At 41.1% G+C, this 19888-nt stretch overlaps 1 protein-coding gene across 9 annotated transcripts in view; it reads left to right on the top strand.

Annotated features, from left to right (window-relative positions):
* Positions 1 to 19888, top strand: part of PBRM1 (polybromo 1) — a 256688-nt gene that overhangs the window by 58842 nt on the left and 177958 nt on the right. For all 9 annotated transcript variants that reach the window (XM_085898354.1, XM_085898359.1, XM_085898355.1 and 6 more), the window contains exons 8-9: positions 12193 to 12291; positions 15101 to 15189. In XM_085898354.1, coding sequence (XP_085754480.1) covers positions 12193 to 12291; positions 15101 to 15189 — 188 coding nt within the window. The remainder of the gene's footprint in view (positions 1 to 12192; positions 12292 to 15100; positions 15190 to 19888) is intronic.

Here is a 19888-nt window from a genome sequence, read left to right on the forward strand (position 1 = left end):
GTGTTCCAACACTTCTTTTATACAGACAGAGGGTTTGGAACTAATCAACAAAAGTTGGGACACCTGTAGAAATTGTTTGCATCAACTTTCAAGGCTTAATTTACTTCCATTGCTGCAGAACAGCTGCAGTTGCTAACCCATTACTTGTTCCTTGAAAAGGGCCTTTTTTAACAACTGAAATTTACATTATTTTTCAGTTTTTGGTTTTAACAGTTTTAACAACCTAAACTTTTTTTTTAACCTCTGGCAGTTTACCATTTCGCTTTGTCCCATTTCAGGTTATTCACTGGACTTGAACTGCTTTAATTTCAGTAAAAACTGGAAAAATGGGGGTGTTCTAAAACTTCTGACCAGTTGAGTAAATAAATCTGTCAATCCATCGAAACAACAATTCATGTGGGGAATGGAGTGAGGAGTGGGGATAAAGTACAGTGGCAGTCCCAAGGATATCACAGGGGTGTTAAAATATGGGTGGAGTGGGTGAAGGGGGTTTAGGATGAAGAATACACAACACTGTCCACACACAATCCCTTGAGGAGACCCCCCCTCACAGACGTCACACTCAGTTCAGATGTACAGTGCCTTCAGAACGTATTCACACCCCTTGACTTTTTCAGTTTGGTGTGTTGCAGCCTGAATTTGAAACGGATTAAATGGAGATTTTTTTTTGTCACCGATGTCCACAAAATACCCCATAATGACAAAGTGAAAACATGTTTTTCGAAATTTGATTTTTTTTTTGAAAATTAGCAGGGGTGCCGAACGTTGCCGGGCAACGTCGGATCCCTCTTCCCCTCTCTGCTATCCTTTCTTTCCCTCATCCTACTCCCTCCGGACTCTGACCCCACCCCTGCCTCGTTACCCCCCTCCCTCTGGACTCACACTTCCCCCTTCCCCTGCCTCCCCTGATTAGTGGAGGTTGGCTTTGGGGCTTCTCACTCTCTGAGGATGTCCAGTGCTCACTTGTAATACCCTCTGCCACCACCACCGGGTAGAGCTCCACGATACACATTTACAGAGATAATTTTTGTTGACCTACCCTCCTAAACCCCTGCGACTGGAGATGAAACCAAGTAGTCTGTGTTCATCAGAAGGTGGAACTTGGTCCGTGTGCCAAGTGTGGTGGCAATTGGTGCAGTTGTTTTGGTGTGATTGGTGTTGCACACAGACAGACAGACATAAAATGACATTTATTTATGGACTCAAACACAGAAATATCTAATTTACATAAGTATTCTGCACCCCGCACACCCCCCCCCGCCCACCCCCCGAGTTGATACTTTGTCGAAGCGCATTTGGCAGCGATTACAGGCTCGAGTCTTCTTGGGTATATCAGTATCAGCTTTGCACATCTGGATTTGGGGATTTTCTCCCATTCTTCTTTGAAGATTTGTTCAAGCTCTGTCAAGTTGGATGGAGAGTGTCGGTGATCAGCAATCTTCAAGTCTTCCCACAGATTCTCAATGGGATTCAAGTCTGGGCTTTGGCTAGGCCACTTAAGGACTTTCACATTCTTGTTCTGAAGCCATTCCATTGTTGCTTTGGCTGTATGTTTGGAGTCATTGTCCTATTGGAATGTAAATCTTCGCCGCAGTCTGAGGTCTTTTGCACTCTTCAGCAGGTTCTCCTCAAGGATTTGCCTGTATTTGGCTCCATGAATTGTTCCCTCCATCCTTTCAAGTCTCCCAGTCCCTGCTGCTGATAAGCATCCCTAAGCATGATCCTGCCACCACCATGCTTCACGGAAGGGATGGTGTAGATAGATGGGTGATTCGCTGTGCTCTGTTTCCACCAAATGTAACACTGCACTCAGGCGAAAGAGATCAGTTTTTATCTCATCAGACCACAGAATATTTTGCCTCATGCTCTCAGAGTCTTTCACGTGCCTTTTTGCAAACTCCAGGCGTGCTGTCATGTGCCATTTCCTCAGGAGTGGTTTCCGTGTGGCCACTCTCCAATAAAGCCTGGATTTGTGATGTCCTTCCGGTATGTTCTCCCATCTCAGCCAAGGAACTCTGTGGTTCTGTCAGAGTGGTCATTGGGTTCTTGATCACCTCCCTGACCAAGGTCCTTCTTGCCCGGTTGCTCAGTTTGGTCGGACAGATAGGTCTAGCAAGAGTCTGGGTAGTTCCATATTCTTTCCATTTCCTCATGATTGAGCTCAATTTGCTCCTCGGAACTTTCGACACTCTAGAAATCGTTTTATACCCTTCCCCAGATCTATGCCTCTTCACAATTCTATCTCGGAGTTCGACGGACCGTTCCTTGGACTTCATGGTAGTGTGTCTGCTCTGACCGTCAACTGTGAGAACTTGTACAAAAGGTGTGTTTCTTTCGAAATCATGCCCAATCAACTGAATTTGCCACAGATGGACTCCAATCAAGTTGGAGAGACATCTGAAGGATGATCAAAGGAAATTGGATGCACCTCAGCTCAATCTGGAGTGTCATAGCAAAGGGGTGGAATACTTATTGAGTTAAGACATTGATGTAATTTGGATATTTTTGTGTCATTTTCAATAAATTTGTGAAGATTTCTAAAAACAAGTTTTTAATTTGTCATTGTGGGTTATTTTGTATAGATCAGAGACATTTTTTCCCTCACCGAAGGAGAGGGTATTGCATTTGGGTTTGTTTGTTTGTTTGTCTGCACAGAACTTTAGTGTTTTTCTCCGCAACCGCTTGCCGGATCAAGACAAAATTTTCACCATAGGAGCGACAACTCAAGTAGAATGTTTTATTGATAATTATGACGTCATAGGTCACGTGGATTGGCAGCTATGTTGGAAAAATGGAAAAACTTTGGACCTCTATCTCTGAAACCGCACCAAAGAAAAAATTTAAACTTGGCACATGGCAAGTACTCCTCATGGGGAATAAGTGTGATTAAAAAAAAATGACATCATAGGTGCCTTGCCTTCATTATGACTACATAATTGCATATGTAGAACACTACATCTGATCAGTATGAAAAATTTTGAGGGTCATCGGGGGATAAAATGCTCCACAGAAAATTTTTTTTGATGTCATCTGTCACATGATTCAGCAGCCATATTGTTGAATTATTTTTATTTTTTTAAACCTTAAAAAATCTTCCTCTCTGAAGTGGTTGAACAGATCGAGGCGAAACTTTACAAGTATGACTGCCTATCCATGAGGAACAAAAGGTTCACACAAATGACATCATAGGTCACATGGTTTGTCAGCCATATTGGATTTACCCTAAAACCTATAAAAATCTTCTTCTCCAGAATGGCTGAACAGATTAAGGGGAAACGTCACACTAATGATCACCAAGCCTTGGGGATGCCATGGTATTCACGAATAATTAAGTCACATGATCTGGCAGCCATATTGGATTGAGCAAAAATCTTTAAAATATTATTTCTCTTGAATCGCTTAATCAATCGACATTGAACTTCACAATTATGATGTAGTAGTGATGCGGAATATGTGTCTTAAATTTCAACCTGATCGGACACATGGTCTGGTAGGCAGAATTATTAAATTTATTTGATCTGGTTTCTTTTTGATTTTTTTTTTTTGATCTAAATATTTTTTTGAATAAGGCCCACTTAGCTGTGCCTGGATGTGTTTGAGGGTAGAGGAGCAGCAGCTGAAATTTGAATCCTATCCAGGTTCCACCTGATGATTTCATCTTTGCTTCTTTGGGTTCCTTCTGATTACTACTCCAATGCAGGGCTGTACCAATTTGGTCTTCTGTTTGATTTGAATTGAATTTATTTTAATCCCATTCTGAATTCAATTGAATAATGAATTAAAAAAAAAATGGTCATGGGTCAGGGTCAGGTGTCCGATCAAAGTGGGACATCTTGGTACCCGGTCATCACTGCCAGCAGTTATAAAGTGGAAATTCTAATTATCTCATTAATTACACAGGTCTGCAAAATGGAACTTAAAAAAAATTGTTTGGATAATTTTATGTCACTTTATATATTTTTGGGGTACTAATTCGAAATATCAAAACAGTTTTTCTCCATCACGTAAGGTTTTCTTACAAATTGATGATGAAATATACAAGAATTTTAGGTAAATTCCCATATGGTAAGACAAAATGAAACTCATAAAAATAAATTTGGTACTCTATTTAGCAAAGAGAAATGGCACAAATGCAATTAAAAAGTAAGACAAATTCTTTAGAAGTGCTCCAATCATTTTTTAGGTTCAGCACCTCAAAATCTCTTCTTTCTCACTTGAAAACTACACCTGGAACTTTTTCGTTTGTGAGCATTTGGTGGACTTTCACGATGCAACTTTCAGCAGTAGTCGGCCATCATACTGACATTCCATCTTCCCTGATATCTTCTTTCCATCTCCTTCATATCTTGATGAAACCTTTCCCCTTGTTCTTCACTCTCATCCCCTAGATTTTCTGGAAAGTAATCCAAATGGGCTTGTAGGAAATGAACTTTAAGGCTCATTTTACATCCTAAGGCCTCAAACTTTTCCAGTATTCTTCCCATGATGTCTTTGTAGTTTGGATCCTTGTAATTACCCAAAAAGTTCTTCATCACATCTTTCAAACTAATTCATGTTGACCGGTGGTGGGAGGGGGAGAATCACCACCGGAAGAGGGACAAATTTTCATCAAACTTTTGTGTAGATGACGAATATGAATGGTGATCAGCCAGGTTCAGGGGCGTTTCCGAGATATTGCGGGTCAAATGTCAACCGGGGTCAAATTTAGCCAATTCTGAGTTTTTACTATAAAACTGATTCTGAAAGCTAAAATGCAGTATATTTATGACTCGTTTATGCTTTCAAGTGTCTAATCTTTATAAAAAAACACAACTCTCATCTTTTTATGGGTGACCTTAACTCAAAGGTCAAAGGTCAACAACAACCGATGCAAAAACTGATACGATGCTGACACCGAGATAACTTGGTTGCTCAAAATAGTAATCATCTAATGTTTCATCTCAGCGGGTGAGAGGTAATGTTTCAACTAGAGGTGCGGGCCGTCCTACGTCCGTTCTTTCTGCCCCACCGTTCTAGCGTGCCACAAGGGCGCCCACTTGCCCCCAAAAGTTTTTTTTAAAATTTAGTTTTTTTCTATTTAAATTTCATTATCATATGTAGTTTCTAACCACTATAGTAATAAAAATTCATGCATTGTCTATTGATTTTTATTCAGACGTTGCCTTAAAAAATATATATCACATTTTTCTTAAAAATATCTGAAAATCTTTTTCTTAACGCATAAATGCCCTTTTGTCTGAACTGCCCCTGCTCCTCATAGATTCTAGATGAAACATTAAGATGCTTTAGTATGTAATACCCCTAAAACATGTTTCAATCAGGTACAGTCAGATGAATCAACAGTTATTACATTTAAGAAATCTAGCTAAAGACAGTGGAATTAGTATACCTACATCACTGGATACAATCACCAAATATAGATGTTAGTCAGACATTTCATCACAATCACTGTCTTTACTGTAGTCTGATAACTCGTCTTCACTATCTTCATCAGAAATATTACACAGAAGTTTCACAACATCCACAGGATATGGTATATCAACCCAATGGATTGATAAATCTTCAGTCCACCCATGGTTTACTGGAGTGTCCAAGAATTGCTGGGGTCTGTGAGCCAGACACCACATCCTGGCTACATAGTTACTTCGAGCTGAATGTAATGCCAGTGCTGACTCACATGGGGGTAATGCACACAGATCAGCTACCTTGCCATCATGAAATCGATTCCAGAAAATAGTTGTTCTGGCTTCATTAATATGTTTGCATCTCCTTTGATTGTAGATTGCACAAGTACATATTTGAAGTCCATCAAACACTACGCTGGAAAGTTGTTGCTCGTTATCCAGTTCTGCAAATACTTTCTGCATATTTTCATCATCTTTTATCAGTGTCCACCAAGTTTTCTTCCCTTTTCGGAAAAATGAAGAAACGTAGTCATTTCCCGAAAAGGCCTGGATACCAAGCAATGCACGTTTCTGGAGTTCAGTGAGTTGACATTGACTCAGATCAAGGAATCGCCGACCTTTGCCACTCCTGTGATCCATGATGATCTTTAAATTTTCACGTTCGTTGGCCAGTAAAATGATTGGAATGTCTGTATCCCCAGAACTTGAACGCACTCCACAGACCGTGGGACCACCAGAGTTTTCATCTAGTGCATGTTGGGTGAGGTAGCAGATCTTTGTATCAGCCTCTATGTGGTTAGTAGCCAGGGCTGGTATTTCCTCTGAGCAGTGTGACGTTATCTTCATGCAGAGATTCCCCCTTGCATAGTACACAACTTGGTCTCCAATGAGACTTTCCTCTTCACAGAGAACCTATTCAATCAGCTCCATCATTCTCTCTTTGTTCCCTCCATTGCACATAAACTGTCCAAATGCAGCCGGAATTCTGATATCAGGTGTGCGCAGAATGTACTCATCTGACTGCCCTCTTGCAGTTTGTTCAGCCTGTTTTATGGAATATGTATTGTATGTGTCACACGCGAAATATACCACTTTGTAATGTGTGAGTATGTCAGCCACAATTCTCCTGGCTAACAACCGAAACGTATCTGGTACATTCACCAACGAACGTAAATACGCAATAAGGTCAATCACGTAAACTGCATTTTCTGGGACATCATAGGCTGTGTTCGGTAAATTCAGTGATGTAAGTGCAGCTTCCATCATCTTACTTTTTGGTGTTGTCCGACGACTGCCATCTGTTGTCGCAAGAGGTAGAGGTACCGTTGCTATAGGATACTTCAATGCTTTATCCAAATCGACGGACATGTTTTCTTTACATGACTTTGCTGCCAGTAATCCAAGGATATTTCTCTGTACTGTTACATCATTGGTCTTTCCTGCTGCAGATTTTACTGTTGTCTTCTTCAGGTTGTCCTGAAAGCTTCTCCATGGAACTCTTGATATCGGATTAAAAAAGCGTGTGGTTTCACAATTCTTTTCGGTATCGAGTCAGGCGTTGAACGCATTGTAGAGTTCTTTTCCTCGTTGTTGTGTTGACAAAAGGTGGGCAGCGACATCATCCGCTAATGGTTTGCCTGAAACTATGTTGAACAGTTTGTTAGGATCAATTTCATGTGAGAATGGATTGGTAAAATCTGACTTGATAACTTGCATAGTCTTTTTTACATGATCATCTGATTTTTTGATCTCGTGTGGTCTAATGCACTTCCTTGGGTTGTGACTCGTGTCATCGAGTTGAGTAAGTTCCAGCAGAGAAGAAACCATAGCAGACATAAATGGATGATTCAGCACCCACTTTCTGTATGCTGTTTCCTGATGAGTGAAGTTCTTGATGCCACCTGGTGTCTGAATTTTTCATAAAAGTCTGCTCTCCAGCTGCATCAGTTGACTGATACCAGTATTGTTCCTACAGACAGACAGGCCTTTCTTCAGAAGATCATCCTTGGCACCAGGATGCGTATCATCAAGTGTCATGAGTTGATGACAATAGAATGTTCCAGATCGAGCATAGTTCTGTTTGTTTCTGAGCAGCATCTGTGGGGACTTTATTGTGAACAATGTCCACAAGTCCATTCAATAAGTCTGGCATATAAGCTTCTTGGAACAGATGGTGCAGCGCTTCACTGAAGCTTTCGTGAATTGCCCATGATCTATTATAATGTTTTCCACTGAGCACACCTTTGATTGTACCAGATGTGCTTAACCCTGCCTGATACACAACTTCTTCAAATGCGCTACCTGATACAAGTTTACCAATAGTGCCAAAGAATTCCATGAAGGCATGCATATCACCAAGGTGAATGATGACATTGTCAAAGTCCTTCGCATTGTTCCATATGACATGATGGAATTTGGCAGCAGCCCCGACATCAGTTGTTATATGAGCGTATCGCATATTGGCCTGAGCTGCCATCAGCTGAGATTGTTTAATACATTCCAGTACAGTTGGATACTCTGTAATGGGACTGATGATTGGTGGCAGAAATGTAATCAGTGTTGGTTGAGACGATGGATATTCATGCTGCTGAATAACCCAACCAACAAAACGGGGTACTGACTGTGTTATCAGGCTGTAATGTTGTCGCAGTAGTTTCCATGTGAATATCTCACTGGTGCTTATTTCATCCTGATCCCCATCAAAGACGGTGTTGACTGTAGAAAATCCGGGTGGGTTCTTGTGTGGATTTATCTTTCTCCGATCAAGCACAGCTAGAGTTCCTTCCATGGCCCGTCGCCATGATGTTTGAATTTCAGGTGTTGGTCGCAACACTGATTGTGTGTCCCTCTCTCGGAATCCGATTCCATGTGTAGTATGAATACTTCCTGCAGCATTTTCCTTCTTACAGTCAAATTTATCCCACCAAAGAACGTTTGAACAGTGTCGCTTGCAGAAGATGGAATTAAAGGTAGACAATATCCTCTGTCTGCCATCTGTTGGGCTAGTTCAGCTTGTGCCGTTTCAATCAGACGAAATTGGTTATAACTGATTGAATGTCCCAATCGTCACATGGGTGGGAAAATGGGCAGGGGTGCCCGTTCCTCTATTTTAGCTTAGATGAAACATTGAAATACAATTTTCAGCATCATAGACCAGTTTTTGGCATTTTATCTGTTTTTTCACTGGTTAGGTTGTTATTTGTTCACCTTTGAACTTTGAGTGATGGTCAGCCCTAAAATGATTTGATTTTTGTTTTGATAAAGATTAGACACTTGAAAGTATAAACGAGCCATAAATACAGAGTATTTTAGCTTTCAGAATCAGTTTTATAGTAAAAACTCATAATTGGCTAAATTTGACCCCGGTTGACATTTGACCCGCAATATCTCGGAAAAGCCCCCAAACCTGGCTGATCACCTTTCATATTCGTAATCTACACAAAAAACTGGTCTGTAAAAGTTGGATGAAAATTTGTCCCTCTTCTGGTGGTGATTCCCCCTTCCTACCACCCGACTAATGCATCTTTTTCAGGATCACGAAGAGAGTTTTCAAAATTTTCATCCTTGACGAGTTTTCTTACATCTGGTCCAACAAATGCACCCTCTTTAACCTTGGCATCTGACAGAGCAGGAAACTTACTACGCAAATACTTGAAGCCTTCTGCATCCTGTGGCAAAGCTTTTACGAATTGCTTCATCAGGCCAAGTTTTATATGTAGAGGAGGCAAAAGAACCCTTTTCGGATTCACCAAGCTTTCTTGAGGGATGTTCTTTGTCCCTGGTGTAAGCGTATCCCTACTTGGCCATTGTTTTTGAGACCAATGGAGGTCCCTGGCTCTACTATCCCACTCACACAAGAAACAAGGAAACTTTGTGTAGCCTGACTGTTGTCCAAGTAACATGCAAATTATCTTCAAGTCACCACAAATCATCCAGTTGTGATCTTTGTATTTAATCATGTTTAAGAGTAACACCAAATTTTCATGCGTCTCCTTCATGATCACTGAGTGTCCAACAGGGATGGAAGCATATTTATTACCATTATGCAAAAGAACTGCTTTAAGACTTCTCTTTGAAGAGTCAATAAAGTGTCTCCATTCATCAGGGCTGTAACTTATGCCAAACGTTTCTATTAGTCCTGATGGATCTGTACAATAAACCAAATCATTTTCTTGAGCAAAATACGGAACAAACACTTTTTCTCGGTTACGATACCAAGGGAATGATGCACCCTGAGCTAAAAGACTCTTGGATTTAAGTCTGGAGCCTAAAAGCTCTGCTGACGCCTTTGCAAGTCCCAAGTCCCTCACTAGATCATTTAATTCACACTGGTTGAATAGTTGAGGTTCTTCACTTTTACCACTATTGAAGTCTACATCATCATTGCTGCTTTCTGACTCAGAACTTAAGTGTATGTCTTCAAGGTTTCCTGGTGGTGATGGGACTGGAACATCTGGTCCATGGGCAACAGGTCGCAATGCAGATGAGAGATTTGGATAAACAATGTTTTTCACACTCTTTGAATTGTGTCCTTGTACCTTACATGAGCAAAAGTAGCAGTCATCACTGTGATTTTTTAGGCTCTCTCCATATCATTGGAACTCCATATCATTGGAACTCCATATCATACAAAGATTTCTTTGTACATTTTGTCCATTGTCTTCGTTCTTCAACACAAATTGATCAGACCTTATGAGGAGCCCAAGTCTTATCTTGGTCTCCTAATTTCACACCAATTAGGCATCGTAAGATTTTTAAACAAAGTAAGTAATGTATCTCTGACGTTTCTTAGTCATAAACTCGCCACAAATGTAACAAAATTTGTCTGGGCTGGTTGCACATCCTCAAGAAGCCATTATTGTTTCCAATCATGTACAGATCTGAAAAGAAAAAGTAATGGGATTAGAGAAAGGGGATATTTATTACATTAGGATAAAATAGTAAAACAATAATCAAACTTGGACACACTGGTAAAATGCAATGATCGATTTTGTGAAGAAACTATACGTGATAGGATAATTTCTTTGTCATTTTTGAAATCAGCAGGTAAAAATTGATAAAATTCACCCAATAAATATGAAACAATTTTCTGGTCGCAGACCTGTGTTACATAACACACCAGTACACAAATGCCACACAAAATACACCACACAAAACTACACAAACACTACACATTTGTGTTTGAATGAGATGTGTTTGTTCACTGATCCGGAGTGACGGTGATGATGTGAGATTTTTGCTTGAATGACACATTTCAAGTGTTAGATGAGCATCTGATCAGTTCAAGATCAGCAGAGTGAAGCAGCTGCTGTCAGCCCAGTAGTGGGACGTGGTATTTTATGGTATAACATGGAGTCATCTGCGAAGAATAAAAGAGGGTTTTCCAGAGCATCAGAAAGGTCATATATATATATATATATATATATATATATATATATATATATATATATATGTGTATATATATATCTGTGTATATATATATATATATATATATATATATATATATATATATATATATATATATATATATATATATATATATATATATATATATATATATATATATATATATATATATATATATATATATATGAAACAGGACTTTGCCCGAGACACTTCTTTGGGGCATTCCTGCTGTTATTTAATTGAATATTAAAGAATTCCGTTGAGAGCTACAAGTGGTCAGTGCAAGTTGAACACGTCCAGTCAGGAAAGAAAATGGCTTTGTGTGCTGCAGACAGAAAGTTTGGCAAGTGGAGAAAATGTGCAGACTATCGAATGTCTGAGATATGTCCAGAACCACAGCCTTGCCCTCTTCTTTGTTTTTTTTTTTTGATTCAGGACTCCATAAATTTATGAGAGTTGTGGCAATGTGTCTAAAAGTGAGTGAATGGGATAGAATTTTGAGAAGCATTTAAAAATCGTTATTAATAAGATCATCCAAACTTCAAAATGCAGTGCAGTACATGGTTGCGGAGCTTATCTGAACAATGCTTGATTGCCAAAAAGCCTTCATATTGGTGCTAGGAACTAACAGGAGATTTTGGTTGTAAGGCTGTAGTGTGTTTGCAAGGTGTAAAGTGTGATTAGGTCAGAATCATAGGCAGCGACCAAATCTGTTCTTGTTTTTATCACTCATTAGCAATAGCTTACAATATACACGTTGACATACTGGAAGTGAAGTGAAGCATCTTGATGATTGGAGTTGTCATTATCAAATTCATGAGTTTGAACTACAAGTCTGGCTGTCATATAGTTTGAGAAAAAAACGCTGATTGGGATGCTAACAGTGAATTGCAAAAAATCCAAGTGCAATATTATGAGTGCGACCCAAAATTACATCATTCTTCTTTCACTCTTTTACGTTAAAGGGGTCAACCACGTAAGGTACTCGGATACCGTGAGCCGTTCCAGTGCCATTTTCTGGTTAGCCTGTTATACAGTTGTGCACAATATCATGTGACATCAGCAGATACACCAATAAATATGGAGAGGTGATGCACGCTAGAGTAGGTATCTGGTTATACCCACCATTATTCTCTCACCATATTCTTTCTGTCTCAATACGAGGTCAGGTATAACTTCTGTTCAACAGACATTCATTCTCATTTTGTTTTTAATGTTATTGGCAGTCAAAGCAAACCTGGGGTTTTATTTTGATTGAATAATTGTATGTTTTGTACAGACAGGTCAGTTTACCCCTGAACAATTAGTCTTTTGAGGGTGGGGTAGAGGGGTGCAGTTTTCCCACCGATTTTAATTTTACCATGACCTTTTACCTTGACAGGCAGGGTCATATTGCACCATTGCAGAAATGGCACGTGATGTGGATTTGCTGGTGAAAAATGCCCGGACATACAATGAGCCAGGCTCACAAGTTTTCAAGGTGGGAAAACGACATAATTTTCCACTTTATTTGTCCTTTTTATTTTGTTTTGTCTTGTAAATGATTTCCTTTTGCCACATAATTTCAGGCTCATGAAGGTAATTGTCCCTGGCTAGAGGCCTCTTTATTTTTTATTTACATTTTTTTTTCAACAGGACCTTCAGGGCATTTTTCTTCACAATATGTTTTTCGTCAAGTTTGGAAACTCATTACGTTAAAGACCATAACCAACATTTTCTCACACCTGCACTTCCACTCATTGGGACCATACTCTGCAGAGCGTTGGTGCTGCCGAAGCAGTCTCCTTGGCTATTGGACACAATCCTGGACGGGTCTCCACTCCGACACAGGATACCAGCAAGCTGGCACTCATTTTGCCGATCTCGGAAGGATGACAGGCCAAGTTAACCCCACCTGGTATTAATGCAACAGCTGAGTGGGATTTGAACTCAGGACCCTGGGATCCCAAGCCCACCACTCTAACCATTAAGCCAACACCAGGCATACCTGCACTTGTTCAGCATCAAAATGGAGGAAAACATCTTGGGACTCGATTTTCATGCCTTGTGATAGCCTACTTTACACAGCAACATTAAAATCACGTGAGAAATGACAACCTGCCAGCCCAGAATGGTCAGAAAATCACCATGCTGTTCTTAAACGGCAGAAACTCGCATGTCACAACATTAGCTCAAAAATAAGAGATTTTGATATATATATATATATATATATATATATATATATATATTTTTTTTTTTTTAAGTTTCTCGGTATTTCTTCAAGATAGAGACTTGTCATTTGAAGAAAACCATGAAGCTCAGTGAGAGGATATGTATATATTTTCTCGTAAACAGGAATGTCAAATGAAGCCGTGTAAAACTGTAAGTGCTTATGAATCTTATGATACTGCTACTGCTACTGCTACTACTACTACTACTACTACTACTACTACTACTACTACTACTACTACTACTACACAAAGGGCACAGCGATCCCCACAACTGTCAATCTTCCACCTTCTGCCAATGTTCACATGGGCTAAGGCCAATCTCATTGGTGCACTGGCATAACCAAGAGGGTCTAGAGGCGTCCTTAAGGACGGTGCCATGTTAGATCGGGTCGGTGACCATGGTAAAGGTTCATGGCACATTCCAGGGAGATATGGGCTAGTACATGTAAACTTAAGTGGTGGACATGTCCAAACAGGGAGTAGTGTCTCCTTGCGATATCTAGTGTGATCGGGCCAAGTCTAGTGAACTCACAAATGATTGTGTTTGAGACTCGGTTATACCATCGAGCCCAAGGATGCGGTGTTGACATCGCATATGGAAAGCTTGTAGAATGTAGGGTGTCTTGGTCCTTTTTCAAAAATGTCCAGGTCTCACAACCACAGAGGAGAACATGTAGGATGCATTTTCTTTAAATGCGGAGCTTTGATGGTAAACTAAGGCGGTGCTGTTTCCAGACAGCATCTAGTTGCCCCATGACAGAGCACACCAGGGCTGCAGTATCCAGATTAATTTATGTTGATGATGTTGTCCACTGACTCCACGACCACGCTCTGAGATAAGTACTAGTAAGGGGGGGGGGAGGGAATGGACCAATGGCAACATTGCATGGAGTAGATCAGTGATGACTTTCTACTGACGTCAATTCCAAGCTAATCTGCACACCTTGACATGATCCAGTCCATGGCGCAGAAGAGGGAGAGAGAAAGGACGCAGCCCTGCCAAACACCAGAAGACGTGGGAAAATGAGGTGATAGATTAGTGTTCACTCGAACACATGCTGTTGTATCTTCATGTAGGTTCCAGATCAGGTTGAAAAGTGATCAGGCAACTCCCTTGCTTCTCAACACCTTCCATAGGGATGTCCGATCAACCGAGTCAAATGCGGCCTTGATATTGATTATTATACGCCACATTTAATGGACGCTTAAATTCCCGATGAAGTTCTGTGAGAATGTGGAGGGCTAGTAGATCATCCATCATAGACCTGTTTGGGGTGAAATCAGATTGCTTGGGATGTCGACGTTGTAGCAGGAAGGAGTGAATATGGTTCAGAAGAACGTGAGCAAATACCTTCCCAGGGATTGAGAGTGGGGTGATCAGGCTATTAGCTACTGCAGTTAGAGCAGGGCCCTTTGCATTTGAAGAGGGGCATTATTATGCCATTCCTCCACTCTGCTGAAACATGCTCAGAATTCCAGAAATTTATGAAAAGGCATTGTAATACCTCACAGATCGCAGTCTCAGCACATTTCAGCAGTTCTGCCATGGTGATGTCACACCCAGCGACTCCACCACTTTTGAGTTTCCTCATTGCATGACGGATTTCTGACAGGGATGGAGGATCCACACACACGGTGACGTCATCGCCAGCTATGGAGGCCTCTTCCTCCGGGCAGATATATCAAGAAGTCACTTGAGCCAAGTCTCAAGTCTTTGAGGGCAACTCAAGTTCCTCGGGTCAGAAAATAAATCCTGAATAAGGATCATCCTAATAACACCAGTACACAAACACCACACAAAACAAGTTCTGGCGAGGGTCTGCAATCTTTGATTGCTCTTTCTAGTTCTTTTTTGCATTACCAGAGAATTGCTTTATTTTTTTTTCCGCTTTATTTTCTCAGTCACTCATGATATATGTCGTGAAACTAGCCTGAAATAGATAGCTTAATGTTTTGTGTTTTCTGATCTGATTTTCAACCTTTGAATTACCTCATCTTGTGCTTTATGTTACCCTCCTGCAACCATTGATGAAGCTTCAAATTTATTTTCTGTCTTATTCATTCCTGCATCTTTCACAGGATGCACACGTGATTCGCAAGATGTTTATGCAGAAACGTGCAGAGTTGGAGCAAAGCAGTGGGCCTGTAAAGAGCAGCTTGCGTATCCGGTAGGACTCTGAAATGTGGAGAACTAGAATGATAATTTAAGTTTGAATTCTGAGGAATGCACTCTGACCTGATTTTTCTGGTTAACAAAATGGTAAAGTCTACACTGAGTTTGGTTAGAGCCCATGCTTTGAGAAATATGTAGAGGGGTAGAGGGATATTTTGTATTCTGAGATGTCACAATTTGGTGTAAAGTTGCATTTGGATTTACATGTTTGACTAGCTTATGATGCTTTTTATTTTATTTTTGAGACTTTGCCAAAAGGAGAGTGCACTATGTTCATCATGGTTGTCTGTCTATCTTTATGTCAACACAATAATTCTAAACACTGGACCAAGCTGAAATTTTGCACTGTATTGCTTTTAAAAGGGACACAGAACTCGTGAAATTAATTTAGATGGAAGCATTTGCAACACAAAGACATAACCGGGTCTTAGTTTTAAATTTCTGTCAATATCTCCAAAGCATTTAATTTTTATCAGGTTGAATTGTCAGCCACTTTTTTTTGTATACATATTCGAGGCTCATGGAAGAGCCAGTACACTGAATGGTTCAGGATGTAACAGACAAAACTAGAAGGGCACTCGGTAGAGTTCATACTTCCGCCACGCAGTTCCTCATCCACAAGAACATATCGGGCCCAATACATTTTTGAAACATCATGTTATATATAGTTTTTGGCCCTATCTCTCAATGGTGAAGAATCACTTAAAAAGTTGAGGATACAGATCCGGATTTACCCCAAAATCTAATCAGTTCATCTTTGTCACATGCCCAATCTGCCCACCAAGTTTCATCCGAATCCGTCCACAAGTTTTTGAGATATCCTGCAGACAAACAGACAAACAAGCAGTCATAGACTGGTACTTACGAAATCGTCAACTTGACCTCTGACCTTGTCTAATAAAAGATATCTTTTGAGAAGGTAGTGAAGCAAACCAGAAGTTTCTATGATGATTCTGTACCAAACCATCAAAAATCGAATGTTTGACCTCACTGTGACCTTGACCTTTGACTGATTTTGACCAAAATCTAATCAGCGCGAGCCATCACCCTCCTGAATCACGTGGTGCAATTTGACATTGGTAGCTTCTTCCATTCTCGAGTTATCGTGCCTACAAACAAACACACAAACACACACACACAAACAAACAAACACACAAACAGAGGATGGAAGTCATCAATATACTTACGAAATCTTTAGATTTCGTTAGTAACAAACAGACAGGGTTGAAAATATAACCTCCTTCCACCTTTGTTGGCAGAGGTAAACAGGACTCAAAACATGTATGTGTGGAGTAGACAAGATGGACACAGAAGGAAACTCTGAGGGACAAACTGGAAATATGGAAGGAGGAAGGATTTGGGGTGCAGGGTTAACGAGAGTAGAAAAGATCATGATTTTGGATCGGGGTCGATCTATGATGGTGGTAAACAGCTGTCTTGAAAACTGGAGGGAAGAATGAGATCGAAGAGGATGTGTAAGTTGTTTCCACAAGTGGGAAAAATGATGAACAAATGAGTGGAGCTGAGCATTGATCCTGGATTTAAGTAGTTTCACCAAAAGGTGGTTGATGGTGGACCATGAAAGCCCTGCAGAAACCTGGGGTGGGAAACAAAGCATGGAAAGAGCAGAGGATGCAAGACCAGAAAGGAGGTGGTGTAAGATAGGGAGAGACCACTGACCTGTCTGTGATGGTGAAGTGATAAGCCCATAGAATCAGCTTCATTTTTGGTGATTCCAATAATCTTAAAGGCCTTGGTTTCCACGGTGTCACATTGAGTAAATTATGAAGCAGGGGCAGTACTCCAACAAGCTGCGGATGAAGGCCTTTTCGGTGGATAGGAGTTCGGGTGTGCCAAGGAAAGACTTTGTATGACGGAGGATGCCCAGTCGGCGGCTGGCTTTGGAGGCCAACGTTGAAATGTGGTTTACCCAAGAAAGATCATGGCTGATGGTGAGACCCAAGAGTTTGAATGACTGAACTACCTCAAGAGGATTGTTAAGAAAGTAGATAGGAGGGTTTGCCAGACAGTCCTTTCAGATATAGATGAGTGTGGGGTTTGTCAGGATTGAAAGACTGTATCAAAAGCATGAGATATGTCCAGAGAGACAGCCTGAACTCGTGTCTGATATTGAGGGCCTCCATCCATTGTTGGGTGAGCAGAAGCAGCATGTCCAAGGTGGAGTGACCTGGTCTGAAACAAAATTGGTAATCTGAGATGAGGTTGTTGGAGAAAAGGAAGGATTTCATATCAACTGCGATGATGGATTCAATGATTGGAAGAAAGCTAATAGGTCTGTAGTTTAGGGGATCAGTTCTTGCACCTTTTTTATGCAGTGCAGAGATGTCATGGATTTCCAAGCAGATGGAAGATGTCAGCACAAATGCCAGGATGAAATTGGCAGAGAGAGGATGGGCAAGAGCGGTAGATCAGGTTTTTTGGAGATGTGAGCTGATGCCATCTGGTCCAGTAGCAGAGTCAGAGTCGAGGGTTGAAATAACCTTCTCCACCTTCTCAGGTGCAAAAGACACAGAGTCCAGGAGCAGTTGGGTATGACAGGGAAGGAAGGATACACATTTGATAACTCCATATGCTTGGAGGTCACAATCACATCGTAAGGCAAAATCACATGACCACACCGAAGAAGGCGGTAACTGCACCCCGATTGACAGAATTGGTTGCGGCCTGGATTTAGAGCAGTTGCAGTAAACAGGATATTTAAGCAAATACTACTGAAACAGGATATTTAAGCAAATACTACTGAAACAGGATATTTAAGTGCACTCGTTTCAAAGGGAGAGTCCCCCCGAGCATAACACAATGCAATGTGATTCCATTGAAGGGACTTCATTGTCTCTCACCTGGTGTTCTCCTTCCTTTATCTCACTGCTTCAATAAGGCACATTGATGTCTTCTTTCTTGATCTCTACTTTTTCCACTGCCTGATACCCCAATGACTTCTCGTCATCCTTCTCTCTTTCCCTCATTTCACTTTTATGGATGCATCCCAGGCATGCCCCATGCCTATCAAGGACCACACAGCTACCCATGGACTTTATGACCATAACTTGTTTGGGCAAGGTTCCACTTGCCTTGGTGAATCCCTGTGCAGCCACCAAGTCGTGCCATTGCCCAACAACGATGACTCCATTTCTAACAAATATCTAAATATTCAATGATTTTATGACAAAAGAATAATAATAATCAGGCAGGTTCTGAATTTGAATTCCCAGCATCAATAACAGTTACATCATCAACCACTTCAATCCATTTGTAGTGGCTCATTCATTATTTTTTATTTTGCGAATATTTGTCATAAAGCAAACAAGTGAACTCTCGTAGCCAATCAGTTGCATCCTTTCAGAGAGCCAATCAAGACGGGGGATGCTGGAAGGCAAGGGCAAACGAGAGCTCGTCATCACGACATGTAAGAAGCTCGTGTGCCTTTACTTGCAAGCATTTTCTCATCCCGATTCACGAGTCACTCAACACGTGAATAATTAATCGTGACTTTTGTTTGACATTACCAAGACTATTGAGCGAAGTGAAGTTCGTTTATTTGGCAAAACAACCACGACTGCAACAAACGAATCTCTTCTGCTTGCCATCTTCGACACCATTTTAAAGCTGCAGCGGCTCAACACCAATAAATCCTTCCTTCACCAACCACTGGAGAGACGAAGGAGGAGTAATCATCAGCCGGACTTCATTTACAACATGTCTTTGCATTTTAAATACGAGTGAAATTTATTTTGTTCTGGTTTAAGCATCATCATCACAACCAGCATACTGAAAGGAATAATCACCACAATTAGTGACCCCGACGTGATCAAGATCTGACAAAGGCGACGTGATTTGACGTGAGTGATCCATTGCATGTTCCGTCATGTCAAATGAAAGTCGTCCGTTCGTCGCACTTCCTGTCGCAGCTGTTAATTTGAAGCTACCTCCGTTTTGGGCAAACGACCCTGCCATATGGTTCGCTCAAGTTGATGCATTTTCTAACCCAAGGAATCACAGCACAGTATGTCGTGGCATATGTCGTGGCTTCTCTTCAGCATATGCATATGTCGTGGCTTCTCTATATTCACCCATATACCAAATTTGCATATGTCGTGGCTTCTCTTCAGCCAGAGATAGCACAAGAGGTGCAGAGCATTCTCATTGAGCCACCCACTGAAAGGTCATATGACTCCCTCAAGGCAGAGCTCGTTCGCCCACATCTGCATCATTGCAAAAACACTTGCATCAACTTCTTTATTCAGAGTAGCTGGGGGATTGTAAGCCTTCTCATTTGCGATGAAGGATGCGACAATTGTTCGGTGACAATAACCTGGAGGATAACATATTGTTACGAATTCTGGCCCGCCTGGCGTGCGATCGGCCCCGTACCTCTAATGGCAGCCGCGTCGCCCACCAGACGGACAATTCAGTCGTGACCCTCTTGGAACTACCGCCAAGGAGCTAGCCATGGGTGGGGGTTTAACCTCACCACAACCCAGTCCGCATTCTACCTGAGCGAAATAGGGTGAATCGTTGAATGTCGATATACCTAAGTACCCGCGCGGGTAGAGTACCGAGGAGTTGTTCCACGCCGCAGGTTGACTTCGGACACGAACCGCTTAAGCGGATCATTTCGTGCCAAAGGGATAACCGAGCGGAGTTATCGCCGACCTCGACGGTTCAGTTTTATT

The sequence above is a fragment of the Eptatretus burgeri genome, chromosome 10 (assembly GCF_056783735.1).
Source record: "Eptatretus burgeri isolate ZD-2024b chromosome 10, Ebu_testis_v1, whole genome shotgun sequence".
In the NCBI taxonomy this organism is placed as follows: domain Eukaryota; kingdom Metazoa; phylum Chordata; class Myxini; order Myxiniformes; family Myxinidae; genus Eptatretus; species Eptatretus burgeri.